The 16,470-nt window shown below is 42.2% G+C and overlaps 1 protein-coding gene across 2 annotated transcripts in view; it reads left to right on the top strand.

Annotated features, from left to right (window-relative positions):
• SDK1 (sidekick cell adhesion molecule 1) overlaps positions 1-16,470 on the top strand; it is a 1,012,418-nt gene that overhangs the window by 796,533 nt on the left and 199,415 nt on the right. For both annotated transcript variants that reach the window (XM_033963079.1, XM_033963080.1), the window contains 2 exons: positions 11,985-12,100; positions 12,565-12,751. In XM_033963079.1, the coding sequence (XP_033818970.1) occupies positions 11,985-12,100; positions 12,565-12,751 (303 nt within the window). The remainder of the gene's footprint in view (positions 1-11,984; positions 12,101-12,564; positions 12,752-16,470) is intronic.

The raw sequence follows: 16,470 nt of genomic DNA, 5'->3' as shown, positions 1-16,470 counted from the left end.
CCCCAATGATTGAAAGCATTGAAAGCAGTGCATGCACATAGATCTCATGCATATTCATTGGGGAAATCCTGAAAACCCGACTGGATTGCGGCCCTCAAGGAGGGACTTTGAGACCCCTGCTCTATCTGCAAATAAAACAAAGTCTGCTTGAGAAACTGGTTAAGATTAAAGGAGTTTGGGCCTTCTAGAGCATCTAGAGACACTTCATTTTTGTTACTACAAGTTAATTAAATGACAATACTGTTTCTAACAGTGTTTAACTGGCATCAAGGAATGTATCTCTTGAAAGTTAAAAAGCAATATGACTACTATTAATAGATGGCAATTAAAAGCTCAGTAAGGACGCATTAAGTCCCAGTAAAAATCAGCAGACAATCAATATCCTAAGAACGGGCATTGGGGAAAAAAGTGTTACCACATCATTTGCTGAAGTAAATCTCTTTAAACCAGGATTGTGTGGAAAGCTTGGCTCCGATTTCCTATTTCTTTTCATATTTTTAATGGTTTGTGTTTAAAGTTTTAATCCAATTTTGCCACGGGTGGAAAAACTCTCTTCATACCTTGAGAGCGAAACGGAGATCTTCCGTCGTATCACTTCTTGAGGGCCAGGTAGAAAATCATTCCTGAGCTAAGTGTTATATATAATAATAATAATAATTTTATTTTTGTATACTGCCATACCCAAGGAGTTCTAGGCGGTTCACAACCAATAGATGAGTTACATAAAGTGCAGTTGAAGAAAGAAGAACATAACAAGTCAATCGAAGGGTCAAACTAGTTTACATTGACAATTTAAGTGAAGGAAGGGCTAATACAGAGCACATACGGTATGTACTGTAAGAGAGTACAATTGAATTTATGAGAGGGGGGAACAAAGCATATTGTATGAGAGGGAGGGGGCAGGGAAGAGTTAGGCGGAAGAGGGGAGCATTAAGGATTTGGTCCATTGAAAAGTAGAGTTTTGAGCTTTTCTCTAAAGTGGAGGTATGAAGAGGCGTCAAGTATAATTTGGGCGAGCCATGAGTTTAGTTTGGCCACTTGAAAAGAGAAGGTTCTATTCTATATGCAAGAGGCCCGAATAGGGATATAAGAATATATCTATAAGCTAATTTGTCAATGCCTTTTGGAAGTTAATTTGGTCCCAGATTAATTCAATGTTAGAAAATCATGTTGCCCTTTCCTATGATACTATTTTTTATCCCAGGACAAGCAGGCAGCATATTCCCACACATGGGTGTCGTCACCGACGGAGCCCCACAGCGGACAGCCTCGAAAGCAAACTTGCTTGAAGATCTCGAACTTTCGAGCACTGCACCGCGCCTGCGCGCGTGCCTTCCCGCCCGAACTAGGGGGCGCATCTCCTGAGAGGATCCTCAGTTCGTTTATTTCCGCGGAGACAAGAAGACACGTTTTCTATCTCTGCAGCATTGCCTTCTCATCACCGCGGCTGTTTCTTTTTCTAAGTTCGGTCGCTGTGTTTATCTTCTTCGTTTTTCTTTCTATATAAAAAAAAAATAAAAACCTCGGTGGCCCAGGGAACCTTGGTTCTCCCTTCTACTTCAACTCAGCACCAGGGAGCCTCTTCTTCTTCCAATATTTCCTTCTCTACTCACGCAGAATCACGGATCTTTGCTTCATCCCAATCTGCAGTCTCTACATTTGACAGCTTGGTACCTTTCTGTATAACAGACTTTTCTCAATTCTCTCCGTCTGTTCAAGATATCTTACTTGCTTCCAGAAAACCATCAACTAGACAATGTTATGGTCAGAAGTGGACTAGATTCTCTGCTTGGTGTTCTACACGTAACTTACCACCCAGATCTGCTTCCTTGACATCAGTTCTGGACTATTTACTTCATTTGTCACAATCTGGACTTCAGACTACATCTATCCGAGTCCACCTTAGTGCTATAGCTACTTTTCATCAGCCCTTGGATGGAAAACCCCTTTCTGCACATCCTATGATTTCTCGCTTTATGAAAGGACTTATTAATCTCCATCCACCTCTTAAACCACCTCCTGTGGTTTGGGATCTCAATGTTGTTTTAGCTCAACTTATGAAATCTCCTTTTGAACCACTTGACAAAGCTCATCTCAAGTATCTCACTTGGAAAGCTGTTTTCCTGATCGCCCTCACTTCTGCTCGACGTGTCAGTGAGTTACAAGCGCTGGTTGCAGATCCACCTTACACAGTTTTTCACCATGACAAGGTTGTTCTCCGTACTCATCCTAAATTCTTGCCTAAAGTTGTTTCAGAATTTCATATCAATCAGTCTATTGTTCTGCCTGTATTTTTTCCAAAGCCTCATTCTCATCCAGGAGAGGCGGCTCTTCATACCTTGGACTGTAAACGTGCTTTGGCTTTCTACCTCCAACGCACTCAACTTCATAGAACATCTCCTCAACTTTTCATATCATTTGATCCGAACAGATTGGGACGTCCTATATCAAAACGCACAATCTCCAACTGGATGGCTGCTTGCATTTCATTCTGCTACGCTCAGGCTGATCTTCCCTTGCAAGGTCGAGTGACGGGCCACAAAGTTAGAGCTATGGCGGCGTCTGTAGCTTTCCTCCGATCAACTCCTATTGAGGAAATCTGTAAGGCTGCCACTTGGTCCTCGGTTCATACTTTCACTTCTCATTATTGTCTGGATACATTATCCAGGAGGGATGGCCACTTTGGCCAATCTGTTTTGCAAAATCTTTTTTCGTAAAATGCCAACTTCCCTCCATCCCTTTTTACTTAGCTTGGAGGTCACCCATGTGTGGGAATATGCTGCCTGCTTGTCCTGGGATAAAGCACAGTTACTTACCGTAACAGTTGTTATCCAGGGACAGCAGGCAGATATTCCCACAACCCTCCCACCTCCCCTGGTTGGCTTCTTGGCTAGGTATCTGAACTGAGGATCCTCTCAGGAGATGCGCCCCCTAGTTTGGGCGGGAAGGCACGCGCGCAGGCGCGGTGCAGTGCTCGAAAGTTCGAGATCTTCAAGCAAGTTTGCTTTCGAGGCTGTCCGCTGTGGGGCTCCGTCGGTGACGTCACCCATGTGTGGGAATATCTGCCTGCTGTCCCTGGATAACAACTGTTACGGTAAGTAACTGTGCTATTTGGAACGTCTATGAGATTCAAGAGTCAAATTTCAGCAAATAACAATAAACTTTTGTTAATACTGACGGGGGTTGCCATTCAACATATTACTGGAAATTGGAAGGACTATACTAAACTTAATTATACCTTTTGGTGGAATTCAGTCGGTCATATTTATAAAATGGAGAGAATGCTTGCTATACAGCAAGGAAATTATAATAGTTTCAAAAAGATTTGGGGGCCATTGATTGCATATTCTAATGATTAGACACCGTGGACACCTTTTTATTACATAGGACTATATTTAATGTGGGGATGGGGAGGTATGTTATGTGATTTAATGGGTTTATTCCTGATGAATGGGATGGGTGGGGGAGGGGTCTTTTTGATATACATTTGACAATAATTGTTAAAATGTCAAGTGATTTGTACGAATTATTTGATTGAATTTTATACACTTGTTGCAAGAGTTAAATAAAGAATAAAAGCTAATTGAGTAAAAAGCTCTTAAAGGCTGTAATATTTAAAAAGTTAAAAATTTAAAATATCAAAACTCAAAAGGAGACAATTTGGACCGATGATAGCCTGCACACAGGTTAGTAGCCTAGACTAGTTCTAACGGCAAATAACTGCGGGCACTTGAGATCCTTAGTCTCTATTAGAGTTTTTTTCAGAGATACGCTTGTTCTAGCGTTTGCCTATTATTTTGTGCTTAAAGTTTCCAGTAGGCTCCACTGTCTCAGCGGTTTTACTGCACGGAAACTATAGGCTTGCAGTCTTTGGTAATCCAGTCCGACACTCGTTTTCAAAAGAGAAAAACATATCAAAAGCGGCGCATGGCAGCAGATGATTTTCAAAATTCAGAACTGGGACATTTGCTCCACAGTTTGTCTAAATCGTAAGGGGACTTGTTTGAGGTGTGTTCTGGGTGGGACTTGGGTGGACTTAAATTTGGAACTTTTTCAGCGATAATGGAATAGAGAAAAAAAAAAAAAGTCCAGAGCAAAAAAGAAGTGTTTTTATTTAGACCCGTTTCAGTCATGACTAAGGGCTCCTTTTACTAAGCTGCGATGGTGATTTTAGCACATGCTAGATGCTAATGCCAGCATTGAGCTGGCGTTAGTTCTAGCCGCGTAGAGCAGGTTTAGCGCACGCTAAAAACGCTATCGCTGCTTAGTAAAAGGGTGCCCTAAGTGACCGGCTGACCACTGGAGGGATTAAGCCATGATCCCTTCCTTAATTCCCTGTGGTTACTGACCCCCCCACCCCCACAGATACAACAGTGACAGAAGCACCAGGCTACTCCATCCAGGCAGCTTCAAATATTATGGCCATTCCCAAGAAAGCAGCAAACAAATGGATGGAGTAGCCTAGTGGTTCGAACAACAGTTCTCCCTTTAATTTCAGTATGTTGGCATGTGAGCCCTGCTGGAACATAAAAATATCTCCTTTACCTAAATATATAAGTGACTTGCAACCCTGATGGCTATTGTAATTGTGCATTTGGTGATGTTGAACCCTGGTGAACTCGGATAAAACCTTCCACATGAGTTCACACTTACTAATTTCCAACCAAACATTTGGCACAAGGGGCTCAGTTAGCCCAAAACCCTTCAGGTGTCTGGAGAATAGAGAACAGGTCTGGGTTTTGGAGTATTGTAATGGTGAACCTTTAAATACAGTAGATTTTCTCTGTTCCTGAAGGACTTGTGATACAATATGAAGGAATTTAGGTAGGATTTGTACCTAAGTCCCTTTAGTTGAAGTCCACTGCACTGTGGTGTCCACCAGGCTGCCCCTTTATTCTGCTGGGATGTCTGTGTGGCCAGTTCACTAACAATGCTGCCAGACTGACATCCTTATGGCTTGGTTTTCTGGGACCTTTTTTTTAATGGTAGTTAAAGATGGATGTGTTGAGCATGAAAAAATGTAGCTCAAAGCAAAAATCTAAACCAGAAACGTAGATATTTTTTTCTGGTTCAATTTATGACTGTGAACTAAACTTTATTTTTGAGATGGTTTCATCGAAATGTCTAAATTCGGACTTAAACGTCATAAATTTGGACTTAAACGCCCCTCCACTGAAATTAGACGTGCATTTGTGTGAAATTACGTTTCTGAAAGAGTGTGAGTGATATTGATACTGCTCCCAAACTGAAAAATGTAAAACAAAAAAAAAATATTCCACAAGTTATTTAAGGAAATTAAATCGTTTGGCCTGCATACGCCTGATAAATAAACCTGGATGCCGCAGGGAAAAACCAGAATTGGATCGGCATACCTTAGGCCTGGATCTATGATTATGGCTCTCATAAGCAGAACACTGGAGGATTTTGCCTCCAGAAATCATAGAGCAGCAGAAGGTGTCCCATTTTATGGGCGACCTTCCCACTTTATGGGTGACCTTCCTAATTGTGGCACCCTAATTATGGGCATATGCAACTTATACCTAAATCTCATTCTGCCCCTTAGGTGTGTTCACACCATTTGGCTTTGTGACCCCAATGTTAAAAAGCAGCAGCTAAACTTTATAGGTAAAGCTGCATTATTGATGCAACACCTTTGTGTATAAGGAATTAGTAATCTTGTACCATCCAAAATTGAAATACAGGTCAAGTAATCATGATTTAGTGTTCTGCTAATCACATTTCACGATGCTAAAGGTGTCCAACTAAAAATGTGCAGAACACAGCATCGTCTCCTCATTTTTCAGTCACGACGTTAGAAAAGCAATAATCAAACTAGCCTTTTTGTACCCATGCTGTGGATAATTTTTGCCTATAATGAGAGTGTATATATGTGCATACCTTTGCTTTGATTATTACCCTTTCAAAAATCACCCTGCCCCTCTCTGGCTGCATGAATACCTCTTCACAATACAAGTGACAATAATATGCATTGTAGAATAATGTGAACATTTTTCTCTGGACCGAGGGTGGCCAGTAAAAACCATGATTCTCTTAGGTAAAATGCTATTTTTACCCATGAAAAGAGCTTTCATTATTGCCTTCCCTATGTAAAGAAAGCGAGATTGACTGATTGCTGGATGTTATTGCATTCTATAATTTTTTTGATATAAGCTCAGCTTCATGCATTTCATCCATTGTGATAATAAAATATTAGACACTGTCAGCTTTTTATATCTATAAAGAAAATGTAAAAACATTTTAATTAAATGGACATTATCACTGTAAAACACTACTGGCATTTTCAAAACACTAAGGGCTCCAACCATGTAACGCGGGTTTAGCATGCGCTTAAATTCTGTGCACACTAAAAACGCTATCGCAGCTTAGTAAAAGGAGCCCTAAGACGTTAAAAAAAAAATGGCATAAATCAGCACTTGGACTTTTTTCTTTCCAAAACCATGCAAGTGCCGATTTTTAAAGCTGACTTTCTGGACATCTAGCTTGATTTCTTAGCCGCTTTGCATCCAGAGTTCGAGAGGACATGTTGAGGGCGTGATATGGGGGGGGGGGGGCTTAGCACTTAGACGTGTTGTAGTGATAATGAAACATATTCTAAGATGTCCAGGCCGGAACTTAGACATCTGAGGCTAGACCTGTTTTAAAAGATATCCAAATGACCCTTCCATCTCCTCCAGTAGTCACTGAACTCCCACCCATCAAAGATCTGAATGAAATAGTACTTCCAATGCAGTAGGTGTGTCATTCTGGACAAGCGGGTTATCTCGCCATGGCCACAAGCCATATACAGAAGGAATCCACTCCGGAGATTTTCTGTGATCCTTCTACTTCACTGGGAGCTGTACTGCCACCCGCAGCTTTTCCCTTCTGCATGTGATCCTGAAGGAGTGTTTCTGTTCTACTATCCCCTTTATTTTATTTGGTATTTTTAAAATTATTTTTGGTGTTTGAGTGCTCGGAGCTTTCCAGTTTTAATTCTAGCTCTGCCTGCAAAGAGAAGAAGCAGACTGCAGTCTGCAGCTGACAGGCTGATCCATGTTAGCTGCAGCTAGCCTGCGCATGTATTTTTGAGACTCAGGGCTGTCTCCGCTTCCCCCTCACCTACTGCCTAGTAGAGGTTTGAGCGCAGGCTGTAAGGGACCTGTAAGTGTCTCGCAGGGTGCCAGCTGCATTTTTACATGTGCGTCGGTCCATGGGGGTGGAGGTATGGTTAGATGCTGTGTCTGACTGGCAGCCTGAAGATAAGCATTGAAGAAGTGGACACAGCATGAGGCAGTGATTTCTTCTCATTCCAGGTACTGTACAGAGCTGAGGCAGGCTGCAACACATTGCCAGTACAAGTCACAGTGATTTTTCCAAGGGCTGCTAAGCAGAGATGGTATCCATCTATCAAAGAAGTGAGGGAGAATAGGAAATAAGACCTTCATAAATATAAAGGTGAAGACCCCTATGAGACCCCCAAAAGTTATATTTTTAAGAGAGACATTGTGCTTATGAATTCAAGTTTCTGAACAATCATATCTCTCCCTGTCAATAAGAAACAATATGCTTATGTAAGAGGTTCATCTTTGCTCAGAGATAGAAAATATCTGCTGACTGTAACAGTATTGGATATTTTGGGACTTTCCAAGAAGACAAATCCAAACAAGAAGATAATCCCAGGCAACATTACTGCAGGACAAGAAGTCCTACCAAAAGTTATCTGAACTGCTGACAAAGGACAATGAAGCTCAGGAAGGAGGGGGCCTACTCAGAAATTATTGAACTTAGTATTAAGAATGCATTATCAGGGGAAATAGAGAGGAGTCAGATTTGACAGTGGGTGATATCATGCTTCAGTATGGCCCTGTGATAAGTATGCAGACTATACAATCAATAGATATGATAGATGTGTCAACCCAATAGAAAGTGAGTATGTAATCTTTAACTAGGTAGTACTCTAGGCTACTGAACTAAAGTATATAAGTAGCATACCGGCTGGCCTAAGCTTCAGGATGGATCCATGACAGAAGCTGGCCACTCTGTATGTCATCCATTGACTCAACTTGCTGTACTTTGTTGTTCCATGTAAGCTGACTTTTGTCTATTTCTAATAAACCTATATTATACACAGCAGTTGGGTTGTAGTTGTGAGTCATATTCTGAAAAGGTTAGCAGCGCCTTTTCAGAAGAGAGGAAGTGTGTTCGGCGGTAGACTAGCTAATCTACTGAAGAGGGCTTTAAACTAGAAGTGATGGGGCAGGATGATCAAAGCCCCTGGGTGAGCCCTCAGGTAAGTAAATCATTGAATACCTCTACACAGATGGGAAAAGGGGGGCAATGTCTGGAAAGCAGTATATGCTCGAAGTATGGGAAACAAGATTCTGGATCTAGAAGCTGTGATGGATAAAGATGAGTTGGATATAGTAGTGATCACGGAGACATAGTTCTCGGAGAACCATGACTGAGATGTAGTTATACCAGGCTATAATCTGTTCAGGAAAGACAGGGTAGGAAGAAAAGGAAGGGGAGTAGTATTATATGTTAAAGATCATACTAAAGCCACACAATTGCAGGCTCTTGGAAAGAGGGAATGGTAAATATATTTACATTGGTGTGATATACAGGCCTCCTTCACAGACGAAAGAAGTGGACAAAGAAAACTTTCTTGTTTACTAAACACTTTGGAAACTAAGCCATTCTAGATTACATTCTTCTTCTATATTTATGTACTATACTTACATTATTGTAAACCGAGTCGAGCACCTTTTTGGTTGAAGACCCGGTCTATAAAATTAAGTTTTGGGGGTTTTTTAGTTTTAAAAGTAGATATTCAGAATATATCTAAAAAAGGGGAAGTTTAACTAAAAGGTGATTTTAACTATGCCAGATGTTGATTGGGGTATCCCTATTGCAGGGTCTTATAGAAGTAGGGAGATCCTGGATTCTGTACAAGGAGAACTGATAATAGAACCCACATGGGATGGGGTCATTCTGGATTTAGTGCTTACAAACGGGGAAAGTGTTTCTGATGTTACTGTGGGTGATCATCTGGCATCCAGTGACCACTGCATGGTATGGTTTAATATTAAGACAGATATAGAGAGGACTCATTCAAAAGATTCTAGACTTTTAAAAGATGAACTTTGTTCAGATGGGGGATTATGTCAAGGAATTGTCTGGATGGGAACGTCTGGAAGGCCACTGCAAAACTGAAAGGAGTTATTGTAAGGCAAGTAAGTTAAAGTAAGAGGGAAAGAAGGACAGGTTGGAGGGATTGGAGGGGACAGATTGGAGGGGAGCGAGATAACTAAGTGGAAGGCCTGAGAGTAGTGAGTTGCAGTAGTCTAAGTACAAGGTGATCAGGGAATGGCTAAATGTTTTGGTTGTGTGCTCATAGAGGAAGATTCGTATTTTGGTAATATTATAGAGGAAGAAGCAGCAGGTTTTAGTGATATGTTGTATCTGAACGGTGAAGGAGAGAGAGGAGTCAAAGATGAGCCCGAGATTACGAGCATACCAAACAGGAGGGATGAGAGTGTTGTCCACAGAGACGGAGAATGAAGGAAGCGGAGAGGTGGGTTTGGGCAGGGATGCCCCACAGACCAAGCAGCACAAAGTAGAGTCATCTCAGGATGACTCCTCACTCCCCGGTATGGCTTTCTTCTCTGAATTTCTTAAATTATTGTGGAAAGCCATTCGGGAGAGCCATGTTCCACCTGTGCAATCCCACTACACTCTGGTCTTGCCTAATCAAGACATAGCCTTCCAGAACTCATTTATTTCACAGGCTGATGCTACTCAGGTCTTGGGAGACATGTTTGCATACTGTTGCAGCAAGAGAGCTGTTGTATACATTGCGACAAGAGAGGATTCTGCTTTTGGGTCCTCAGTATTAAGGGCCGACACAGAAAAAATCTGGAGTGAATTCCTTCTACATAATGCTCGTGGCCATGGGGAGATAACCCGCTTGTTCAGAATGACACACCTATCTACTAGAAAAGATATTATCGAGGTAAAGCCATACCTGTCTCTAGAACAGTAGCACCTGGTATGGTAAAGCCATACCTGTCTCTAGAACAGCAGCACCTGGTATGGGAAAACCTAGTAGATCTGCACACAGGTGACTTAAGTGGGCTAGTGAACCATAGAGAGCAGGACCCAGGCCCATAAGCCACTCTAAGCACGTTTATGGTGGAAAGTATGAGACAACAAAATCTCTACTATACTGTCATATACAGTAGGTGCCACCTGCAGCCATAAGAGCTTTTGGGGTGGGGAGACAGGTGGCTATAGTGTGTTTTGGGGGCATTTTGAAGGGCTCAGCATTAATTATAAGGAAGTTATGGTGAGAAGTACATCTGGCACCCTTTATATGAAGTTCACAATGGTGCCCTACTGCTCTGTTGGCATGTCTGTGTGGCCAGTCTGTTACAATGTTGGCTCATCTCACATCCAAATAGTCTGGACATGGGTGTTTTGAACTTGGACGTTTTTGTGATTGGAAATGGCCAAAAAAAGTTAAACTTGCTATGTCTGGACGTGCTGATGGCCAAGACATCTAAGTAGGCGATTTTCTTGAGGGAGGAATTCTTTTTCTTTTTAAACCAGAAGATATCTGAGATATCTGCTCATGATGAAAGTGAGCAATAGAAGATAAGAGGAAGTGTGTGTCAAAAGAAGCTTTCATGACCTTATTCAGTTGTTCAAGCCCTCTTGTTTGGAAAGAAGCGATTCTTGTGGGAGTTACGCTTTATGAAGATCTACAGATAAACAGCTATGGCAGATGTCCAAAGATGTTCTTGGCTGCTGGCAATCTGTTTTCCTTGATCCTAATTATATCCTTGTGGGGGGAAGGGAATAAATCTTAGCACAGATTACAAATAAATTTGGGGAGGGGGGATCAAATCTTCAAGTTGGTCTATTGTAGTGTGATAATGTGTTGCTTCTCACCCCCTTGCTGACTGATAACCGTGAAATAGTTTCAGACAGCACTAAAGTCTGCTCTATCCTGGCAGCCTTCTGGGATCCGCAGTGTGCTTCTTTGCCACTGATCTCTGCTCTCATTCCTCTCATGTTGAAAGTTATTTAGATTTCCAGCTGGGAAAGGACAGCAGGCTTACGCTATGTTTCTCAAATTAGGCTGGTAGCACTGTGTTCTTGTGGAACACTTTAATATAAATAATAGTAAGGTTTTTCTTGCAATGGATGAAACAGCCTCCAAATTCACAGTTTAGCTAGTGCACGGCTGTGTCTGATCACAACGTGCACATGCAAGACAGATAATACATTTCAGTCTGTAAATAGGATTTTTTTTTTTGTCTTTCTATAGTCCAGAGATTTTTTTTTTTTTTTCTGAGGATAGGAGCTACAGTAATTCATTTTTCCTTAGCCTTAATTGTAGTTACGTATTTGCATCTTAAAAAGACCAAATACAGGAGGCTTCAGTCTTAGGGCTCCTTTTACGAAGCTGCTTTAGCGGTTTTAACGCACACTAACCCCCACGCTAGCCGAAAAACTACCGCCTGCTCAAGAAGAGGCGGTAGCGGCTAGCACGGCCGTCAAATTAGCACGCGCCATTACGTGCGTTAAACTGCTAAAGCAGCTTCGTAAAGGGAGTCCTTAGTGCGTGACATTGTAGAAAGAAATATGCATCATCCAAATTCATCTCCCTATAGGAAGAACACAGTTGGTGTTAGTTTTTTTTATTGGTTTGGGATTGGGATTTGATGTGCCATTTGGACAAGGTGTAATAAGCGGTTTACAAACAGGTACTCAAGCATTTTCCTTATCTGTCCCGGCAGACTCGCAGTCTGTGTGTTTATAATGTGATTTATGTTTCAAATTCAAACTGTGAGTGTGTGTCTCATTTCAACGTTATCACAAAAAACCTTCTTCACACTTCAAGTTTCAAGTTTATTAGGCGTTTCTATGCCTCCTGCGCAGTGGATGACCAGTGGGAATATTTTGGTGTTTTGTGATTGCAGTTCCATCTGCCGCCCCACCGAATGTCACAGCAGAAGCCGTCAGCTCCACCCAGATCTTACTAGCGTGGGCATCTGTACTGGAGTCAGAGCAAAACGGGCTCATTCTTGGCTACAAGGTAGGTAAGAGGGATTCTCCTCCTCTCACCCATGGTTTTAGTGGTAGGTGACTTTTTTATTTATTGATTGGGATTTATTAACCGTCTTTAGGAACAGATTCGCCCAAGCCGGTGTACAGCAGGTACGGTTTAACATAAAGCTTGCAATCTTGTTAACAGCATAATATGACCAAATTTAAACATAAATACAAAAAATGAGGTGAATTTGAAATCAGCAAATTGAAACGTAATTGTTGCCTTGCTATTTATTATAGATTGTGGGAAAATACCAGAAAAAAGGTGTTCTCTTCTGTGGTGTGCCCATTTATAGGAAAAGAGCATTCCACTAGAGAAGTGCTACATGATTGATATGTGCTTTCTAATAGCTCCAGGCCTGGAAATTATGACGGCGTGGTTTATTTTCAAGGTTCTGATGCTGCTAGTGTTTCAGTCACTTTAGCTCTCTTAATTTGCCTGTTCTGCAGATCCTATACAGAGAAAAAGACCTGAATATGGAGTCTAGCAGCTATGTCATGAGAAAGAATCAAACCCTCTCATTCCTGTTGAAAGACTTACGGAAATATGTGATTTATGAGATCCAGCTGTTGGCATTTACACGTATTGGGGATGGGGTTCCTAGTGCTCCAGTTTTCCAGAGAACCAAGGATGATGGTAAGCTAGAGGGCACCTATCTTCTTGAATGCCTTCTTTCAAATCCTAAGTACTTGGAGGGTGCTGAAATGTACCCTCCTTTTCGTTCTCATCTCTAATTAAAAGTATGTGGATTGTTTTATGTTTATTGAAAGCTTCTATACCACTGGGGAGTCCATTCAGAGCGGTTTACATGAGCTTTGGTAATGGTGTTACAATACAGAGTTAGTGTTTTTCTATAAGATAGTGTGTAATTGCAAGGGGAAGGCGTCCACATGGGCAAAGCATGGAAGTGGCTTGGGAGTACACTTCTCCCTCAATATTCGCAGGGGTTAGGGGCAGAGCCGGCCCGTGAATATTGAAAATTCGTGAATAACATTTGGGCCAGCTCTGATCCCCTGCCTTCCCCTGGCATCCCGAACCTTACCTGCTGGTCTAGCGGGCTTTTGGGTCAGGAGTGATCTTCCTATGCTCCTGCCCTATGCAAATCACTCACACAAAATGGCTGCAGGGAGTTCCCGTCGTAGTCTCTAGAGTTCCCGTAGTCTCTCGAGACTACAACGGGAACTCCCTGCAGCCATTTTGTATGACTGATCTGCACGGGGCAGGACTGTAGGATAATGGCTCCTGCCCCAAAAGCCCACTAGACCACCAGGTAAGGTCCGGGATGCAGCGTTTCTTTTCTTTCCCCCCCAAAAAAAAAATTGTGAATAACCAAGTCCGCAGACACTGAAACCATGGATTTGGAGGGAGAAGTGTATTTCCAATAAATGCATGCAACGTATCTGCATTTAAATCCATCAGTCTAAAACCAGCCATTGACCTGGTACAAATTTAGGCATGCCATTTGAGGTTTATGCTAGTATTCTATAATGATGTCTTAGTGCATAGGTGCAGTGGCGTACCAAGGGGGCGCGGTCCGCCACGGGTGCACGCCCCAAGGGGGAGCACAGCCGGCCACCCTCCCTATTCTGCCGCTGCTGCCTTTCCTTAACCAGCAGCAGCGGCAGTAAACAGGGGTGTCCGTGGGTGCTCACCGGCGTTGCTCAGCTTCTGGTCGGCTCCCCTGCTGAAAACTGCAGGGATCCACTCCTCGCGCGATCCACGGCTGCGTCGGAAGCATTCTCTCTGATGTCACGAAGTCAGAGAGAAGGCTTCCGATGCAGCCGCAGATCGGTGAGGTGTAGACGCCTGCGGCTTTCAGCAGGGGAACCGGCCAGACATGCTGGGCAGGGAAGGGGGGGAGGGTAGAAATGCTGGGCAGGGAAGGGGGGAGGGTAGAAATGCTGCACAGGGAAGGGGGAGGGTAGAAATGCTGCACAGGGAAGGGGGAGGGTAGAAATGCTGCCAAGGCAAAGGGGGAGCACCCAATTGGGGAGAGAGAGGGAAGGACGGAGAAGGAAGACAAGGGAGAGGAACCAGAGATGCCAAGTCCATGGGAGGAAGGGAAAGGAAAAAAGGAAAGGAGATACCAGACCATGAAAGGGGAGGAAGAGATGCCATGGCATGATGGAAGAGAAGGAGATAGAGATTCCACACCATGGTGTGGAGTGGGAAGGAAGGAAGGAAAGGAGAAGAGAAAGAGAGAGATGCCAAAGCATAGGGGAGGGGGTGGAGACAGAAAAATGGAGAGGGGGTGAAGCTGAAATGAACCATGTGCAAAGGAGAGAAGGGACCCCAGATATACAGTTTATTGAAGGGACATAGAAAGAGGGAAGCTGTCATATGGAAGAGAGAGAGTGTGGGCAGTAGATGGAAGGGGTAGAGAGAGAGGGAAGAAGCTGGGTGGAAGGGGCAAAGAGAGGGCAGATATTGCATGGAAGGGAGAGAGGATAAACACTGTATAGAAAGAAGAGAGCAAAGAAGATGATTAAAGCAGGAATGACAAAAGGTAGAAAGATTTTTTTGTTGCTTTACTTAGAATCTAGTATTGTAACTGTATTGATAAAAGTTTATAAATAGGAAATGGAAATAAGGCAATTTTTTGGACTAAACCCCTTTCCTCAGGACAAGATACTATAACAGCAGTATACTGTTCTGTTCTGAAGAAAGATTTGGCCTCTGAAAGCTAATTGAAAAATGGATTAGTCCAATAAAATTTTATTTTCTTATTTCTCATTATTTGTTTTATTTTTATTTGTTAATTTGTAAAGTGGTGATTGTTATGTATCAGTTTTTTCAAATTTACATCTACTGTCTTTATATTTTGCACAGTATTAGGGGACATGTGTCATTGTTTTTGTGGTGTTGTGGTGTTGCATTGTATGCAGAGTCTGGTTTCTTGGCGGTTCAGTTTATCTTTTGTCTACATATTTCTATTTTTAGTTTGTGATTATTCCATATTGGGTGAGGGTGTAACTCTGTTCTGTATGTATGAAAAGGACATAGTTTTCAGTTGGCATTGACTACAGGATCAATTGACTGTGCGGGATCTGGCTTGTTTAGTTTTACAATGTATGTGTTGGTGTTCTAGTGCTCACTGCAGTGTTTAAGATGCTGCCTTTTCCTAGGTACACTCTTCTTGTGTGATATGTGGATTGTTACTAAAAATCATATTTTTCATATAGATGGGGGGTGTCATAAAATGATGGGCCCCGGGTGTCACATATGCTAGGTGTACCGTTGGTGTACCGATCAGCAGGATAAGTGGATTTTACTCCTCTATCTTTCATATTTACTGGCATTATACAGCACAGCATAAGACACGAACATAAATTGAAGGTTTTTTGCCAGTGAGGTTACCGCTCGACTGCCTCTTTAAGCCGTTTTGGTGAGGTGGGAGGGCCCGTTCTGAGGCTTTTTCCTTCATGGTGTAGTGATCTGGTCTATGCTGTGTCTGATTTACTTTATTGGACCTTACCACACTCTTTTTGAAAGTGTTTATCATACTACATACGCTAGGTGCGCCACTGCACAGGTGCCTTATGGATTTTGCTTGCAAGTTATAGAATTGCCCTCTTAAGCTAAAGTAACAGGTCCCAATGAACTTGTGCAGCACATCGTATCAGAAAGATACTGAGCTGCACTACCAAAGATGCAAGGCAATTGAAAGCCTGGCCTGAATAGAATTAGAAGAAAATTAATTCTTGTCATTCCTGGCAATAGCTCAACATTTGGATACCTGAGCCTGTCAGCCTGAAATAGGGCCCAATGACTAAAACTGTTGTGTCGAATTTATATTCTGGTTTCTCAGGAAACAACATTCTCTGAGGTGTGGTTTGGTGAAGTATGAAGGAAATAAAGCCGACCAAATGTCTTCCGATTTTATAACCCCAGTACAATTTGTCAAATGTTACAGCTTGCAGCTTCTCATTTCAGATTGATTTTAGATTGTAATTAAAATACAGTTCCTTTTCTAATCACTGCAAAACATAAAATGAAAAGCAGCCGCAGAGATACCAGCGTTCATCAAGGATATTGACCGCGGTGTACCATTAGATTTTGCCAGGACTGTTATCTGCTGTGGTCGATCAAGTTTTGTAGCTCAGTTACACAGATGAGCAAAGATCACTCCTGGTATCATATACTTTTATAAAAGCTTAAATAAACTGTAAATCTGGAGGACTACATAACGTGTAAAAGATATTTTGTCTGTTTAACTCGGAGGATTTATAGAGGTGCTGTCCGTTCAGTGGCCACTGCTTACAAATCTAAGTTGTCCATTTATCATCGGAATATCAGCACTCAGCTTTCCACCTAGCCTCAGAAGACATCTAGCCAAGACCCTTTTTTCAAATGAA

The sequence above is a fragment of the Geotrypetes seraphini genome, chromosome 11 (genome assembly GCF_902459505.1).
Source record: "Geotrypetes seraphini chromosome 11, aGeoSer1.1, whole genome shotgun sequence".
In the NCBI taxonomy this organism is placed as follows: Eukaryota; Metazoa; Chordata; class Amphibia; order Gymnophiona; family Dermophiidae; genus Geotrypetes; species Geotrypetes seraphini.
This window is presented reverse-complemented; position numbering and strand designations above follow the sequence as displayed.